Genomic DNA, 17,056 nt, shown 5'->3' on the forward strand with positions numbered 1-17,056 from the left:
GTATGAAAATACATAAAATAGTTCAGAAAATACATTCTGAGACTAAAAACATATGTTATACTTGTAAGCAGCACAAGTCCCAGCAATCCCTGCGGCCTCTCTATCAGTCTGACTGAAAACGTCCCGCGCAGCCGCACAGAGGCTCACAGAGCGGGAGTCACGTGACGTGATTCCCTTCCTCTCCCCTATTCGCATACTAAACCCCGCCCATCGCACTGATCACAGAGAAAAACCTGGTCATCGCGAGACTCGACGTCACTTCCGCCCCTAGACTCTGCTTAGGAAGCCCCGTGACTGAATTCTGGTCTCTTTTTCACCCGGCAGGCCAAGATGGCGGATATCCAGGTGAGGGCTGCGGCTGGTCGGGAGTTAGAATCCGTTAATTATGGGTTTTTAGTCGCTACAGAGGGGTCAGGAGCGGGCGGTGAGAGGCCGGGGGAGCTGGTGATGGTGGCAGGAGTTATATACGTGCAGGCGGAGGCCCGGGAGAGGGATAGCACATGGAGGCCATGACGGCGGCCGGCCTGCCCTGTGCTGTCTGCAGCCATGTGTCGCCCTCTCCTCAGTCTCCTGCTCTTACCTCATATCCCTGCCATGTGGCGTGTGCAGATGGCTGTGATGGCTGACCCTTGTATGTTCTCTTACATGTGTGTCCATCAGTCACACGTTATGGGATATGTAATGGCTGTACATGCAAGATCTGTGCTGTCTTAGTAAACGCCTTTAAATCAAATGTATGCATTAAAGGGATGCGACTTTAAGGGGTTGGGGAGAAATCTGTATACAGAGACCCTCTGCAATCACAAGAGCAGATTTCAGGGTGCCCCTTGTGATCATGACAGTGGCTGAGCTTGTGCACCCCTCTCTTTTTTTCTTGTGGGCCCCAGTTTCTGTGATTGCAAGGATTTCCAGCGGAGATCAATCCCCTCCCAAATTCTGTGGCTTTTTTTGTGCTAGTAACCTAACCTCTCACTGCAGATGTGTGTGAGATTCCGGTAAATGTCCGTCCTCCATGAGGAGGCCTAAGTATATGATGATTTATATTAAGGGGGTGCTATGGTGGTCTCATTTATGGTGCTTGACAATTCAGGGTCACTTGTTACTGTATCCGAAATGTGGTGATAAATGGCTTCCATCTAGATGAATGAGCGATTGTATCGGGAGCCATAGTTTGCTGAGTGTGGAATAGAGGGTATCCCCCTCTTCTGATGGGCCCTTAGTAATGTCTTAAAGGGATATTCACTCTTCTTTAAAAGTTAATGGTACTGATGGAAACAGTGGGGTAGCGAATGGGAGTCGGATCACCCTGACCTAGTGTTTATCATCTCTCTGGTGGTTAAGTGATCTAAGTGGAAATCTGCAATACCCCTAATAGAGGATCTCTTATGGGCTCTGACTTTTACAGTTGCACTCAGTTTTTGTGTACCTTGCCTGCTCCAAAGGTATCTGGGTATCAATACAAGTATGTCGTCATTACTGACTGTAGGGCTGTCCATTTGACAGTATTCATATTGTGAGCAGTGTCACTTGGTGTATAAAACTCAATTTTTGGAGGACAAAGTGCACAAAAAGCAATGGAAATGTCTCCAGCTGAATGTGCAGGTTAGCTTTGTGTACAGGCACCTATAAAATGCCTTGAGATTGTAGACCGCTCAGAAATAGCGTACACAGAAGAGCCCTTGACACTTCTCCACTCCTAAACTTTCCTCTCTCCCAGACTGGTTGGGGCCTATTGATAATGTATAGAAACTTCCGTCACCACTTTTTTTTCCTTCTGTAAACGCAGCGAGACTTTCTCTTCTGATTAGAAGTTATTCTTACCCGTTGCGGGCAGTTGTGCAGTTTCCATGTTTGTTTCGCTTTTCCTTTTGTTACTAATGTCAGGGCATATACAACTGCTTATAAATACCAATGTTTTCTTGAATTCACACTTCTTTTTTTTTTTTCCCCCTTTAACTTTTACAGACTGAGAGGGCTTATCAGAAACAGCCAACTATCTTCCAGAACAAGAAGCGTGTGCTTCTTGGGGATACTGGCAAGGAGAAGCTACCCCGCTACTACAGGAATGTTGGTCTGGGATTCAAGACCCCCAGAGAGGTAATGATTGTTTAAGACAATACAGAACATTGCCGTGGCATGGCCAGACGTGTTATAGATAGAATGAAGATCTCGGTGTCGCATCACAACCCATTAATGTCCTCCCTGGGTCTTTGCTCTGCAGCCATGTTTTTTGGTTGCAGTAGAAGGAGGTTGATGGCTCTCAGTAGATCTGCTTCATAAACAAGGTGTAACTTACAGCCGCCATCCTTGGAGCTGCTGCCTGCTTTGTAGTCAACATCATTGTGGCTCATAACAGACTGCCACCGTCTGATGTGGCACGATCCACATTTTATAAATTCAGGGAGCCCATTAGGATATGCAACTTGCATTGTAAGCCTGATGACCTTAATTATCTTTGCGATTAATTATAATTGACAATTCCCCACTGTTGTATCTGCAGATGCTACACACAGTCCTATGTGTCTCCATAGTAAGCCAAGAAACCAGTGCAGTGTGATCTCAGACTGGAATACCCCTTTAAGGAATCCCGTTTGTAATCACGTCAATAATCCTCCTTGCTGGTGCACCATTTGTATCTGGTCAAGGCAGGGTTAAAAATGGAATTGGTTTTGTCCGTACTTTCGGCTTTCTACACAGAACAATCTCCACTTCATAAAGCGGCTCTCGGCATAAATAACCCATCACTGGTGTTTTGACTGCAAGAACCTCTAGTACACCCCCCTTGTAGTAAAACCCAACACATACAAGTCCCCTATAGCAAGGACCTCTACAAGAGGGGCGTATAGATGGGCTCTCCTGAGTGGACATTCCCTTTAACAAGCATATGGTTTCATTTAATATGCAGATGAATCACTTTATCATTTACTATTTTTAGGCAATTGATGGCACCTACATTGACAAGAAGTGTCCCTTCACCGGTAATGTGTCCATCCGTGGTCGCATCCTTTCAGGTAAGAGAACTGTTTGGCGGTTTTACCTCCTATGGCATGGGTTTCGTCTAAGTTTATATGGCTTGAGTCATTGCTTTTTACGTTACAGTTCGATATATAGAATTCTAGCTAAAGCCACTACTTTTTTCCTCTGTTTAGGTGTGGTCACCAAAATGAAGATGCAACGCACAATTGTCATCCGCCGGGACTACTTGCATTACATCCGCAAGTACAACAGATTTGAGAAGCGTCACAAGAACATGTCTGTGCATCTGTCCCCCTGCTTCAGGTAAGAGGAAGACAGCCATGCACAATATTAAATGCTTCTAGATTGACCTTTAAGGACTGATGCCGCATCATCTCTGTACTGTGTCAATATAAGAAGAGCAAGAGACAGTCTCTGATGTGGAAAAGTGAGGTTAGCGGGTACCAACCAAATGTTAGTGGAGCTTTCCAGGCAGAAAATATTAGACTTATCCCGAGAATAATTTATCAATTTCAGATATGCAGGTCCTTGACATACAGCACTTCCACGTCAAGCTGTTTTCAGCAACTGATACAGAGAATGGGAATGGACAACTTTGTTCTGAAGTACCTGGCCTGATCTCTGCGCAGATCAGCTCCCATTGGTTTGAATGGGACCAAAGCTGTAGTGACTCAGTTCCACCAGTACACAGAAACGCTGCTGTCTTCTTCCTGCTCTGTTCCATCCATCAGCTGTTTGGGGTGTTGGGTGTCAGAAACTCCAAAGATTTGATAAGGCCATCAATAGTTTTAGCCGGGAATACCCCTTTGTGGTGCTAGAAATAAGGGGGAACTCTAACTCTGATATGGTTAGTCTTCCAAGCCACTGCCAGATCTTTGTATCCTGCATTGAGAGGCTTTTCTCGTCTTCTAAAGTGACAGCATGTAGCAATATGTCATCACTTTTAGTTGAGACCCCATGAAATGAGAATTGTTTGAGGTTGCTGTGTAGCCTTTGGACAGCGCCCCCAGACACCTGCTGTGCAGAAGAGGTGCAGCACTGCTTTATTTCTCTAAACTTGGGGGCTGCTATGCTGGCATGGAGGCTGAATTGTCTTCGTTCTCCGGATCATTAGGGGTTCTTGCTTTGCTATCTTAGTACACAGTGCAAGTAAACAAGTACAAAAAAAAACGTAATGTAGTTGTTTTTAGTAAAAGGATTGACATCCCACCACCAATAGCATGACTAAGCCTGAAGTGCATAAGCATATATTACATATCATTTTTGGTGGCTATACTTCTAGAAGTGATCTCATTAGGATAATGGCCAAACAGCTTTCATGCATTGTTCTTTGTTGACACCAGATGTTCTGCTTTTGTTATACACAGGACACACACTATGCCGGTACAGAGCTGTGCTGCTTGCTTGGCTTTCTGTAGCTGACTGTGTTGTGCCACTACTGCTGGCTTAAGCTGCTTTAATGGGGCATTATGTGACCTCAAATTCTCAGGCTTCCAGAGTGGTAGGGTAGAGTCCTTTTAATATTCACCACTTCACAGATTTTACCACAGTTTGGGATTTTTTCCTGTAGCCGCTTTCTTTTCTGACTAACCAGTGTAGTTCGTTATGGAGCCTGACTTGCTGCTTAGTCCCTCTAATTTCAAATGGGTAGGTTCAAGACCGTGCAGGTGAGGGGGTGTAATTCTCTGCTCCTGCATGAGACCACCCACATGACAGAGTCTAACTATCATATCTGGCACCAAAACTAACTGTACACACTGCTCAGGAATGGTGGGGGCTGGAGAAAAAAATAATCTTACTGCAGTAAAGAGCTGGAGGTGCTGAAAGGTCAAGTTTGGATCTTAGTGTGTTAAACTTCAGCTCTCAAAGCCTCTGTGGTTTTAAAGGGGTATTCACATCTACATTCATGCCATAATTAGGCCACACAATAACAAGTAATATCGCTCAACCAACTATAAAGCAAATATCCAATCTTGTATACGGAGCATGAACAATGCGCTGCATGGGAAAAAACCCTCTGGGCTGATAAGGAGCTTGATACAATGCAAAAAATAAAATAAAAATTTTTCCAGCTATATATAGCTTAAATGCTGGAGATTTTCCACCCAGAAACTTCTACAGTGTCAACCCTGTGTGAACAGCGTGGCATTAAAGGTGACCGCCTGACCTGTTTGTCTGGAGCAAGTTTAGAACAGTTTTGTGTGAGAAAATTGATAACTGGGTTTGTGACGCTTCTGTATACCCAGTGCATGGAGAGCCGACGTGTCCAGAGGCGTAAAATTAAGCTCCAATGCAAAATATGTATCATATATGTTGGGAACAGGCTCCTAATAGGCCCCAGTGCGGCTGCACCCCCTCAAGTTACGCCTGTGGGCAAATCCTCTTCAAGTTGAAAGGTTTTTGTCCCGGGCACCTAAATTGATGACCTTTTCTTGGGATGGGTCAGCTATTGAAGATATGGCCTGATCTCAAGATATGGCGTCACATGGCCTGGTCTCAACACAGGCCCATTCCATTGAACGGGCTAATCTGTGATATAATGCACTTTATGCAGGTGTAAAAAGTATGGAAGAGGCTCGAGCCTCCTGAAATGTCTGATTGGGGTCTGGACTTTGCCAATCTGTAATTGATGAGCAATCCTTAGGATAGGTCATGGGTTATTTAGACTGGAACACCCATTTAATGATGGACTGAGAATAGATGATGGAATTGTTCTGGTCTTCTGCTGTAATAAGCATGGTGTAGGCCTAGTACTGCAGCCTGGATAGAGGTTGCAGATCCCGATTATGTTGACGTGACATCCTGACCCTCATGTCTTCTGATCATCTCCGTTCTTTCAATGACAGCCTTCTTCTCTCCTTGCAGGGACGTCCAGGTCGGAGATATCGTCACTGTTGGAGAGTGCCGTCCTCTCAGCAAAACCGTTCGATTCAATGTTCTGAAAGTAACAAAAGCCGCTGGAACCAAAAAACAATTCCAGAAGTTTTAGATGTCAATCAGATGTTCTTTCAGGTCAAATAAAACTTTATAAAAACATTGAATTTGGAGGTTTTTTTTTTTCTTTTATGAAACGTCCTCTGTAACTTGTATATCTGCTAGAGATCTGCATTTTACAACAAAATATGAAGGGTTGTTTTATTGGAGCAGTAGAAAACACTGGTTGTGTCAGGACAAATGCATCGGGCCTGGCTGTTTCTGAAGACCTTTGTCCTCTTGTCTTCACTGGTCACAGTACTGGTCTTGTATTGTGTTTCCTTGCTATGCAGTGGACTCCAATATATATCCATTTGTGATATGCTGGACTCCTTGTTGGGGAGAGTCATACATACATAACCTTAACTTGCTGAAGGTATTGTCCACACAAGACAGAGATGACAAATTTGCAGCCCATTACTGAACCACTACATCTCATCCATGCCCTCTGGTAAAAATTCACAGCAAAAAGTGACTGGTGCGGATTGTAAACCTTGCAGTATGTCGCTTGTGAAGTAACACTGCATACAATCTGCAAAAAATTGCTATATCTTGATTCTGCCACAGAGTCATTGGAGACTTGATGCACATTAGAGAAATAGTAGATGTACAGTAAAGCAGAGGTCACACCCTTGTCCTTATTTCCAGACCGAATCCTCTAGCTCTGTGTGCAATGCAAATCAATGTAGAATTAAAAAAAAAAAATCCATGCTTTATAAGGTCTTGGACTTTCCATTTCAGTGATGCCAATCCATCGTGGTGATCAAGAGCTTGTGATAAACATTTCATTACAATTTGCCAAAAATTGCCCTGTGGGGTTTCCAACAATGTCTATTAGCCCATAGTATTGCCTCCCTTCTAGATACATGGATGATGATGGTCACGTGTGGTATACAGAAATACACCACATATGATGCTTGGCTCACGCTGGAGCAGCCTTTCCAGTTTCTCAGGTATAATGGTTGGTTGTCTTCATTAAAATATAAAAATTGTGAGTCTTCAGTAATTGATACTTCTTTTTTTTTTTTTTTAAATGGCTAACTAAAATAATGAGATTGCAAACTTTCAAGGCTGTTCAGGCAAAAAAAAGAGTATCAACTACTGAAGACTCCCTCGGCTTATACTCGAGTCAAGCAAAAAAAAAAATTAGGAAGATTTAGGAATTGTATAATTAATATAATAATACATTTTATTTATATAGCGCCAACATATTCCGCAGCGCTGTACAATTTGTAGGGTTAAAATACAGACAGATACATTACAAAGAGAATCATTTCACACAATGGGACTGAGGGCCCTGCTCGCAAGAGCTTACAATCTATGAGGTAGAGGGGGTGACACAAGAGGTAGCAGGGGCGGCATTACTTATACAGGGGGTCAGACACTTCTGTAATAGAGGTGACTGTCATTACATAAACATAAAACTTTATGAGCCGTCACCAGTCGTGACCTTTAACATGTGGATGGAGCTTGGACATAAAGTTATCCTGAGATGACATCATATCATGTGGGGTAATGTGGGAGCGGGGACAGAGGACGGTTAAGGGTTTACGTTAGACATTGTGATAGGCTTGTCTGAAAAGATGCGTCTTTAGTTTGCGTTTGAAACTGTAGAAATTGGGAGTTAATCTGATTGTCCGGGGTAGAGCATTCCAGAGAAGTGGTGCAGCTCGGGAGAAGTCTTGTATACGAGCATGGGAGGTTCTGATAATAGAGGATGTAAGTGTTAGGTCATTGAGTGAGCGGAGAACACGGGTTGGGCGGTAGACAGAGATGAGGGAGGAAATGTAGGGAGGTGCGGCATTATGGAGAGCCTTGTGGATGAGTGTGATAATTTTATATTTTATTCTATATTGAATAGGCAGCCAATGTAGCGACTGGCATAGACCAGAGGCGTCGCTGTAGTGTCTAGCCTGATAGATGAGCCTGGCCGCTGCATTCAGAATAGATTGTAGAGGGGAGAGTTTAGTGAGGGGAAGACCGATTAGTAAGGAGTTACAGTAGCCAAGGCGAGAATGAATCAGAGAGACAATAAGTGTCTTTAGTGTATCTCTGGTAAGGAAAGGGCGTATTCTGGAGATGTTTTTGAGGTGGAGGTGACATGAACGTGCGAGTGATTCAATATGAGGGGTGAAGGAAAGGTCTGCGTCAAACATGACCCCGAGGCAGCGGGCATGCTGCCTAGGAGTTATAGTAAGGCCTGAGACTGCAATGGATATATCAGGGACAGATCTGTTAGATGGTGGAAACAGTAGTAGTTCAGTCTTGGAGAGATTTAGTTTCACTGTTCGGGTACTGTCAATCGAATGGGAGTCACTTCTGACTCTATACCTAGTGCTGTCCTGTCAAGTGAATAGGATTGAGCTGCGGTGGAAGATCCCTTATATATCACCTATAGCCCTCTATGAGCCCACATTGTGTGCCTCTCATTTTTACAAGGCTCACTTCAGGGAATATGGAGGCTGCACTGGAAGGACATTATTGGTCTCCCATGTGCTTGTCCTTATATGAACGCTACGAAATTATGTAATGCATCAAAATTATATGTGGCGGGTTCAGATTTCTTACACTTGCCTATGAGAGTCCAAAGGAATTAGATGTGTCCTGACCACCGGTCTGCTGAGCTGAAATCTCAGCAACTTGTGTGCACATCTGTGATACGGACACCCACGTAGAGGCCATATATATATATATATATATATATATATATATATATATATATATATATACCGGTACTTGTCTAACGGGAAATTTACTTAAGTTTTTAATGGACAGAAGTTTTCTCCTTATGTGTGCACCTGACCACTCATCCAGGAAAGTGACTTGAAAGGTTGGGCGCGCTTTGAATGAAAATCTGGGGTGCTGAAAATACATAGTTTTGGCTGCAGCGTTTTACTTCACCTTCAAAGTGGCTAGGATTCTGGCTAACATCCACACATTGCAGAAAAAAAATAAATGACTTGACCTGGAGAGGTCACTAATAACATCTTAAGCTGTTCACGTCTTCATCTAATGTCCAGAGAATGGAGCAGGAAGCAGACAGCGCTGTTCTCTGTAGTGGCAGAGCTGAGTCATTGCCGTTTAGGGCTCATTGAAGTAAATGGGAGGTGATCTGCAGTACATGATTTGGCCACTACATGGAGAACGGCGCTCTTTCGTGGCTTAAACGATGGCAGCTTAGACTTGTACCAAAGGGAAAGAGCTTGATTTGTACAACATACGATGAGCCAGTCTTGATAAATTTGTGTAACAAAATTTCGGTGCATTTTGTTAGACACTAAGCCGCCTAGACTGGGAAGTCTATCAATGTGCCATATGTATCATCTAGCATTAGACACTATGATAAATCTGGTGCCTTTAAGAACTGTCTTGTCTCACACTTGCTCCCTGGCGTCTCCTAGAGGTACGTTATAGCTGTACATGAACTTCCTAGGGGGGGGGGGGGTATACCCATAGGGACGCCATGTGCTCCTGTACGGGGTCTGGCACCCTTGGGCTCTGTGCAGTATTTCAGCAAGACGACAAGATTTACCACCTATGGAAATGTTTGTGTAACCCAAATAGAAACCAAACTTGTAAACGTTAGTAATGACTGACACTCTTCCAATGTGTACAGGCGTTTAGGTTATTGATTCTACCCCATGGAAATCTCTAGGTGGAATGTAATGGATTAGAATATCGCTCGAAGAGTCAGAGAGCAAGCTGGTACATGACTATGGAAAGATGGATATGAAAGCGACAGGAGAGCGCCTGCAGACACGCGAACTCGCTGCGCTAAGAATGTCCAAAAACATTGGCCTGCCTGATACATTAGATGTTCTGAGGACAGGAGTAGGACTACTAGTCTCAGCATGCCTTAATGACTGGCTAGTGAGTGACTTGTCAAGACGGATATGACATAGAGTATATGGAGGAAGGGACCTGACCTTGTTAAAGGGAACCATCCAAAAAATAGCTCATGTGACCTGCGCCTAACGAAGATATCGTGCAAAACGATAATGGTCGCCACCTTGTAGTAAATTATGGGGGGGGGGGGGGGTAGATACTTACTGTAGAACAAAAGATCCATCACATTAATCTATCAATAAGCCATAGTATTAACCCATAAAAGCGGACAGATTGATGGCGGTCATGTGGACGCTACTTAGGCCGCGTATATCTCCCATCTAGCAGACTGCGAGCAACTGCGCAGGATCTGCAAACATCAAACCAAAGCAACTAAACAAGTCAATAAACAAGAAGGGGAATCATCAGGCGAACCACATGTGGCCGAGACGCTTGTCTAAAAACGTGCGCTCCATGTTCTCTCTGAAACCAGGGGGCCTCCGCATTAAACAGGAAGTCCATATGGTTTCTCCCTGTCAGTTCAATGACTTCCAAATGTTTCTTCTCTGCTTTTCCACTACCTGTTCTCACCCCATGAACCTAAACAAATCATCCATCCATTGGGGGCTTATATTACTTCATTGTATCCCCTCTTTGTATACCGCTCAGCTAATCATATAGGATACATATACAGGGATATACGGTCAGGGGTCTCAGGTTTATACATAACCTCCAATTTGGAGTCGTGTTACATAGAATATTAGAGAACTGAATACAAAATATCCAGTTAAAGGGGTTTATAGACTAATACCCTATTCTTAGGTCTTCAATATGTGATCAGTATCAGGGGGCCCGACACCCAGGGCCCCCGAAATCAGCTGTATGAGATGGTGTCTTCTCTGATTGATCACAAGATACAGCCACAACTCAGTCCATTCGAGTGAATGGAGCTGAACTGTAATCCCCTACAATAAGTATGGCACTGTGCTTGGTAGTCAGTGAAGAGTCCACAGCGCTCATCCAAACCTTGCAGTCTCTTCAACTGATCTGTGGCGGACCCTATTGTTGAACCCCAATGATCACCTATTAATGACCTAGTGTTGCCTCTAGCCTTTGCTTTCAGCAGTCTGGTATATGAATCAGAACCTCTAATGATGAAATGTCTGACACTTTCCATAACCAAACTGTCAGGAGAGACAGGAAAGGAACTGCCTGTAGGGGATCTCCGCCTCCTGGTGCTGACCCATGTGGTTATACCAGCAAACACTGACTCCAATGTCTACACCAGGTGTGTACGATGACTGAAGGGTCAGTGCACGCTGCAGCAGGCAAGCTCGTCCTTCCCCTGATACAGGGCGCATTGTTCGCTGCTGCTTGTATTGTGTTACTCTACTTGGCTCTCTAAGGAGCGAGTGTCAAACAGATGGTTCTCGATAGGATGACTAGAACACGATGCTGCGTTCTTATTCCAGGGTACAGGATGGTCAGATCTTCTATAATATTTTAATATGAAAATATCAAATAAGGAAAAGTAAACCTAATAATACATGATAGAAGTAAATAGGGGATAATCTGGTCCACATTTGCCAGAGTTTTATTCCTGTTCTTCAAACAGTTGTGTAGAAATCCTGCAGAGAAAAAGGGGTTCTTAACATCATGCATGACTCAGTTAATGAGCCTACAAATATGATGCGGATTTAATTGCCAAATTAGTATTTCTATTCCAGCTATGGACAGCGCTGTTTCGGTCTTTTGGACCTCCTCAGCATAGCGCAGGGATACTGATTTGGCAGAGTATGCCTGGTATGTTGTGGATCCAGTAGGTGGCGCTGCCTCCTGTGCCTGTGAGTATGAGGCACCACCTGCAGTATCCACGTCAAACCAGGCGGGTTAGGGTTACGTAAAGGAGGGGCATAGTTAGCCTCTACCTCATCCATGCAATACCCAAAAATGCCAAGGCTTCGGTTGTCTTAGCTGTGACTGGCCTCCTAGACCTCACAGCTAACACTCCCAGAGCCGAGGCAGCGCCACCTACTGGATCCACAACACACCTGATTTAGAACTTTCTGTTCTAGACTCAACCATAGAGATGGAGAAGATTAAAGGACAAATTGCTGGAATATTTTTAATTTTGGGGGCATTTTCTAATCTTTTCCAACTTTGCAAATAAATTGGATTGCATGTAGTATATGGCGCCCCTTCATGGTGGACCCTTCACCATACTTAACCGTTGGTAAGGGCTTCTTTTCCCAATACGCTTCGTTGCGCTGTCTGTTTCATCTATCCACATTTTCCCAGACAGATTGTGCTTTGTCAGGGTACTCTTTGGCAAAGATCAGTCGTTCCTTTTCATATCTTCTCTTCGGCAATGGTTTCTTCCTTGGCCTTCGCCCATAAAGCTTTGCTTGATTTAGTGTGCAGCGTATGGTACTTGTTGAAAACATGACCTCACACTAGGGGCGTAACTGCTGGGGAAGCAGCGGAGGCAGCTGACACAGGGCCCGGGACATTAGGGGGCCTGGCGACAGCCGCTACCACTGCAGTTTTTTTTTGTTTTTTTTTAATAGGCTGTTATCGGCTGGAGTAACTCCAGCCGGTAACGGACCCTATATACTTATTGATCCTGGCAGGGGCTGGGATCGGTAAGTGACGGCGCGGGCCCCACAAGCACTATTATACTCGGGGGTCTTTTCAATTGCATAATTGGCCTGTATAATTGGGTGTCATCAGCATAAAGATGGTACCTGAAGCCAAATCTGGCGATGGTTTGTCCAATGGGGGCTGTGTAGAGAGAAAAGAGCAGGGGGCCTAGGACCGAGCCCTGAGGAACCCCAACAGCAAGGGAAAGAGGGGAGGAAACAGAGCCCGCAAATGATACGCTGAAAGTGCGGTCTGAGAGATAAGAGGAGAACCAGGAGAGCGCAGTGTCCATGAGGCCAACTGAGCGGAGCATAGTGAGGAGGAGATGATGGTCAACAGTGTCAAAAGCTGCAGAGAGGTCCAGAAGAATAAGAAGAGAGAAGTCGCCATTGGATTTAGCCTTTAGTAGATCATTAGAGACTTTTGTGAGAGCTGTTTCAGTAGAGTGCAGAGCGCGGAAACCAGATTGTAAGGGGTCAAGCAGAGAGATAGCAGAGAGATAGCGGATTAAACGAGAATAGACCAGGCGTTCCAAGAGTTTAGAGATGAAGGGGAGGTTAGAGACGGGTCGATAGTTAGCAGCACAGGATGGGTCCAGGGAGGGTTTTTTCAGTAGCGGGATTATAACAGCATGCTTGAAGGAAGATGGGAAGATTCCAGAAGAGAGAGAGAGGTTAAATATTTTAGTAAGGTAAGTCGTGACAGCAGGCGACAGAGATTGGAGAAGGTATGAGGGGAAGGGGTCACTACTGCAGGTTGTAGGGCGAGATGAAGAAAGTAGTTGGGAGACTTCCTCTTCTGTAACAGGTTCAAAAGATGAGAAAAGACAGTCTGAAGTGAGGTAGGTGAGGGGATCATTGCTATAGTAGGTGATGGGATCAATGCCACCTGGGGCTTGGGCAGTAATTTCCTGACGGATCTTATCAATTTTATCATTTATCCTGTAAAGTTACAGATGTGTGTATGGGGTTGTAGAAATGAATGTCACCCGTTTACACTGATCCATAATAATGGCTAGCCTACGGACTACAACTGCAATGGTTGCTTACTACACGGCACTTGCCTACTCTCCTGGCTTACCTAGAAGTCTCTCACATTAAAGATGATGTCTAGCATCAAAGCAAACTAAACTTTGCCACTAGGGGGCGCTTGCTGCATGGCCCCAACAGTAGGATATTTTATTGTCAAGTATTTGCAAATTTGCTTCATTCTTTTTATTTTATATGCACAGAAAAAAAAATATTGAAGAAAAACTTTTCTGTACAGTTTTACCATTTTCTAATCCGTGTAACTAGGAATAGCGGGGTGATAGTATCCACGGGGGTTGTAACTAAGCTTTAGCAATGTCATTCCAGGAAACAGGAAAAAACAAGGGAAATATTACAGGAACTTTGACCTGAAACCCCCCCAACTGATTAAAGGGGCACAGGTCTCACATGGAAAAGTTGCAGAGAAGTCACCCTGGCATTTACACAACATGGCCACAAGATGGCAGTAAAGGTGACGGCACTGGACAGTTTTTCATATAGTGACAACCAGAGGAGGCGGCCATGTCATATACATTATATATATATATATACAGTATATATATCTATAACTCTCAGCCTATAATATAGTGCAACAGCTAGATCATATATGTGACTACTCAAACCAGCAGCTGTTACTGTCTTCTTGTTTAGATTGTGAGCTCTTGGACACAGGATACTTTTACCTTATGCTTCGCTTTACATTTTATTTAAAAAAAAAAAAACTGCTTTATTTGCACGGCCCTTATGTAATGTTATTATTGGAATAGTTGGGATATCCTATAAATGCCTCATTGATGAGAGGGAGAATGGCGGTACGGATACCTCCCAAATGAAAGAGGGACAAAATCTGCGGCATAAATCTACGTATTGTAAGTCACACCTCCAAGTCCTGCCTATGCCTGATTTGGCGCCGCTCATTGCCAGCCATGTCCCATTATGCCCCTTATAAGACTCAATACACTATCATGCTCCTTATGTTCTCCAAAACCACAGTATAATGTCCCCCTTATTGTGGTATCCACAGTATAATGCCCCCCCCTTAATATGGCATCCACAGTATAATGCCCCCCTTAATATGGCATCCACAGTATAATGTCCCCCTTAATATGGCATCCATAGTATAATGCCCCCCTTAATATGGCATTCACAGTATAATGCCCCCCTTAATATGGCATCCATAGTATAATGCCCCCCTTAATATGGCACCCACAGTATAATGTCCCCTTAATATGGCATCCACAGTATAATGCCCCCCTTAATATGGAACCCACAGTATAATACCCCCCTTAATATGGCATCCACAGTATAATGCCCCCCTTAATATGGCATCCATAGTATAATGCCCCCTTAATATGGCATCCACAGTATAATGCCCCCCTTAATATGGAACCCACAGTATAATACCCCCTTAATATGGCATCCACAGTATAATGCCCCCTTAATATGGCATCCACAGTATAATGCCCCCCTAATATGGCATCCACAGTATAATGCCCCCCTTAATATGGCATCTATAGTATAATGCCCCCCTTAATATGGCATCCATAGTATAATGCCCCCCTTAATATGGCATCCACAGTATAATGCCCCTCTAATATGGCATCCACAGTATAATGCCCCTCTAATATGGCATCCACAGTATAATGCCCCTCTAATATGGCATCCACAGTATAATACCCCTCTAATATGGCATCCACAGTATAATGCCCCTCTAATATGGCATCCACAGTATAATGCCCCTCTAATATGGCATCCACAGTATAATGCCCCTCTAATATGGCATCCACAGTATAATGCCCCTCTAATATGGCATCCACAGTATAATGCCCCTCTAATATGGCATCCACAGTATAATGCCCCTCTAATATGACACCCACAGTATAATGCCCCCCTTAATATGGCACCCACAGTATAATGCCCCCTTAATATGGCAGCCACAGTATAATGCCCCCTTAATATGGCATCCACAGTATAAAGCCCCCCTAATATGGCATCCACAGTATAATGCCCCCCTTAAGGAAACCCCCACAGAATAATATTCATCTCATTGTGACCCCTGCAGTAAAATCCCCCTTAATATGGTGCCCACAGTATAATGCCCCCCTAAACATGTCCACCACAGTATAATGCCCCTCAATTTGCCCCCACAGTATAATAGTATATGGCCACCTTACTATGGCCTTATGCTGTGTCTATGGAATTTATAGAAAGAATAGCTCCCCATTACTTCCTTGTAATACCTGCAGGGTACCCACAAAAATGCAGTTTACTGCTCCAGATGGAAATGATTTTAATATATTATAGCAGGAGATTGCTAATAATGATAGTCCATAATATAACGTGATTAAAAATTACAATAACAATTTGCGTTATTTGCTATTTGCATACAATATTCTGTCATTTATTTCATATGATTTTCTGATCTGATCCCGGTTTTCAGGGCTCGTAAATCCCTCTAGTGGTTGACATGAGTATTACACCAGACTGCAGGCTTTTCTATTGTGATGTGTCAGGACATGGGGGAAAGTGGCGTTTAATCCTTTCCAGGTTCCAGCAATATTTTTAGGTCCCAAAGGACCCTCAAGACAATTACACATTCTTACACTGACAGGCTTTTTGCTGAAGAATTAATATTTCAGTTCTGTCTCACGTGTTCGAATGTAAACACTGACGTCCTGATCTACATAACCCCAGACTCCGGGGCACATCGTGTGTACTTATAGTAGACCTAGATTAAATTTCTGCACTTTGAACTTTTAACATTTCTATGGCTGGAGTCAGACGGCGAGAATCCAGACTCCCTAGTCACTTCTATGGGAGGTCGGAAAACACCAAGAAAGCCTGGTGGTTACCTCTCTATTTATGACAGCCGCTACGCCATGCAGGACAGGGGTTGGGGCGCTGTTGGGTACACTACAATAATAACTTAAAGGGAAAGTTCATCATATTTTTTTAAGACTTTTTGGTTTTCTTTTTCAATTTCCATGTCTCTATCTATATATTGAAAAAGTACTAAATCCTGCAATTTTCACTCTGTTCACTAAGCCTAATAATAGACTGACACTTGCCAAATCTATAGGGGTTTTCTTTGCAGCAGTAATTTCATTTACAGCACAGACAGGATTGCATAGAAGATAATACCTCTGTAGATATCACCCCTGAGCAATCATTACATCTACTACTGACAATAGTGCACGACTGTAACAAGCCATGCACTTGGGTGTTCATCACATGACCAGGGACTGATTTTTATCCATTGGACAAGCCCTTTAAGTTTAACTATACGCTATATCTGTAGGAAGAGGTTCCAGACACGGGACTCACATCTACCATATAATCTGGATATACCAAAGATGTCTAGAAGGAGCCCTTTTAAGAATTGAAGCCATAATGCTATTTTGAAGGCACACGTGGGGATTTGCTGTGGATTGGGGGGTAGATTCTGCCCCCGAATCTGACTTCCATTGTTTTTCAATGGGGGGCAGAAATTGCAGCAGGGTGCTGAAAAAAATCAGCATCCTGCTCCATCTTGCCTTACGTTGAAACTCCCTGCTGTTTAGGCCCATTGATATGGGCCTAACCTGCAGTGGCCGAATACAGCGGTGAAAAACGAA

General features: G+C 43.8%; 1 protein-coding gene across 1 annotated transcript; it reads left to right on the forward strand.

Annotated features, from left to right (window-relative positions):
- Window positions 1-255: 255 nt before the first annotated feature.
- Window positions 256-6,017, forward strand: RPS11 (ribosomal protein S11). The gene is made up of 5 exons (XM_075287005.1): window positions 256-345; window positions 1,966-2,097; window positions 2,936-3,011; window positions 3,150-3,279; window positions 5,842-6,017. The coding sequence occupies exons 1-5, from the start codon at window positions 331-333 to the stop codon at window positions 5,963-5,965; spliced, it is 477 nt and encodes a 158-aa protein (XP_075143106.1). The 5' UTR covers window positions 256-330; the 3' UTR covers window positions 5,966-6,017.
- The last annotated feature ends 11,039 nt before the right edge of the window (window positions 6,018-17,056 follow it).

This window comes from Leptodactylus fuscus, chromosome 9, assembly GCF_031893055.1.
Source record: "Leptodactylus fuscus isolate aLepFus1 chromosome 9, aLepFus1.hap2, whole genome shotgun sequence".
Lineage (NCBI taxonomy): Eukaryota > Metazoa > Chordata > Amphibia > Anura > Leptodactylidae > Leptodactylus > Leptodactylus fuscus.

Bases quoted from the DNA above. Each gene is read 5' to 3' on its own strand.
- RPS11 (XM_075287005.1), top strand. The intron at 2,098-2,935 runs GTAATGATTGTT...TACTATTTTTAG, and splicing joins GATTCAAGACCCCCAGAGAG to GCAATTGATGGCACCTACAT. The intron at 3,280-5,841 runs GTAAGAGGAAGA...CTCTCCTTGCAG, and splicing joins CATCTGTCCCCCTGCTTCAG to GGACGTCCAGGTCGGAGATA.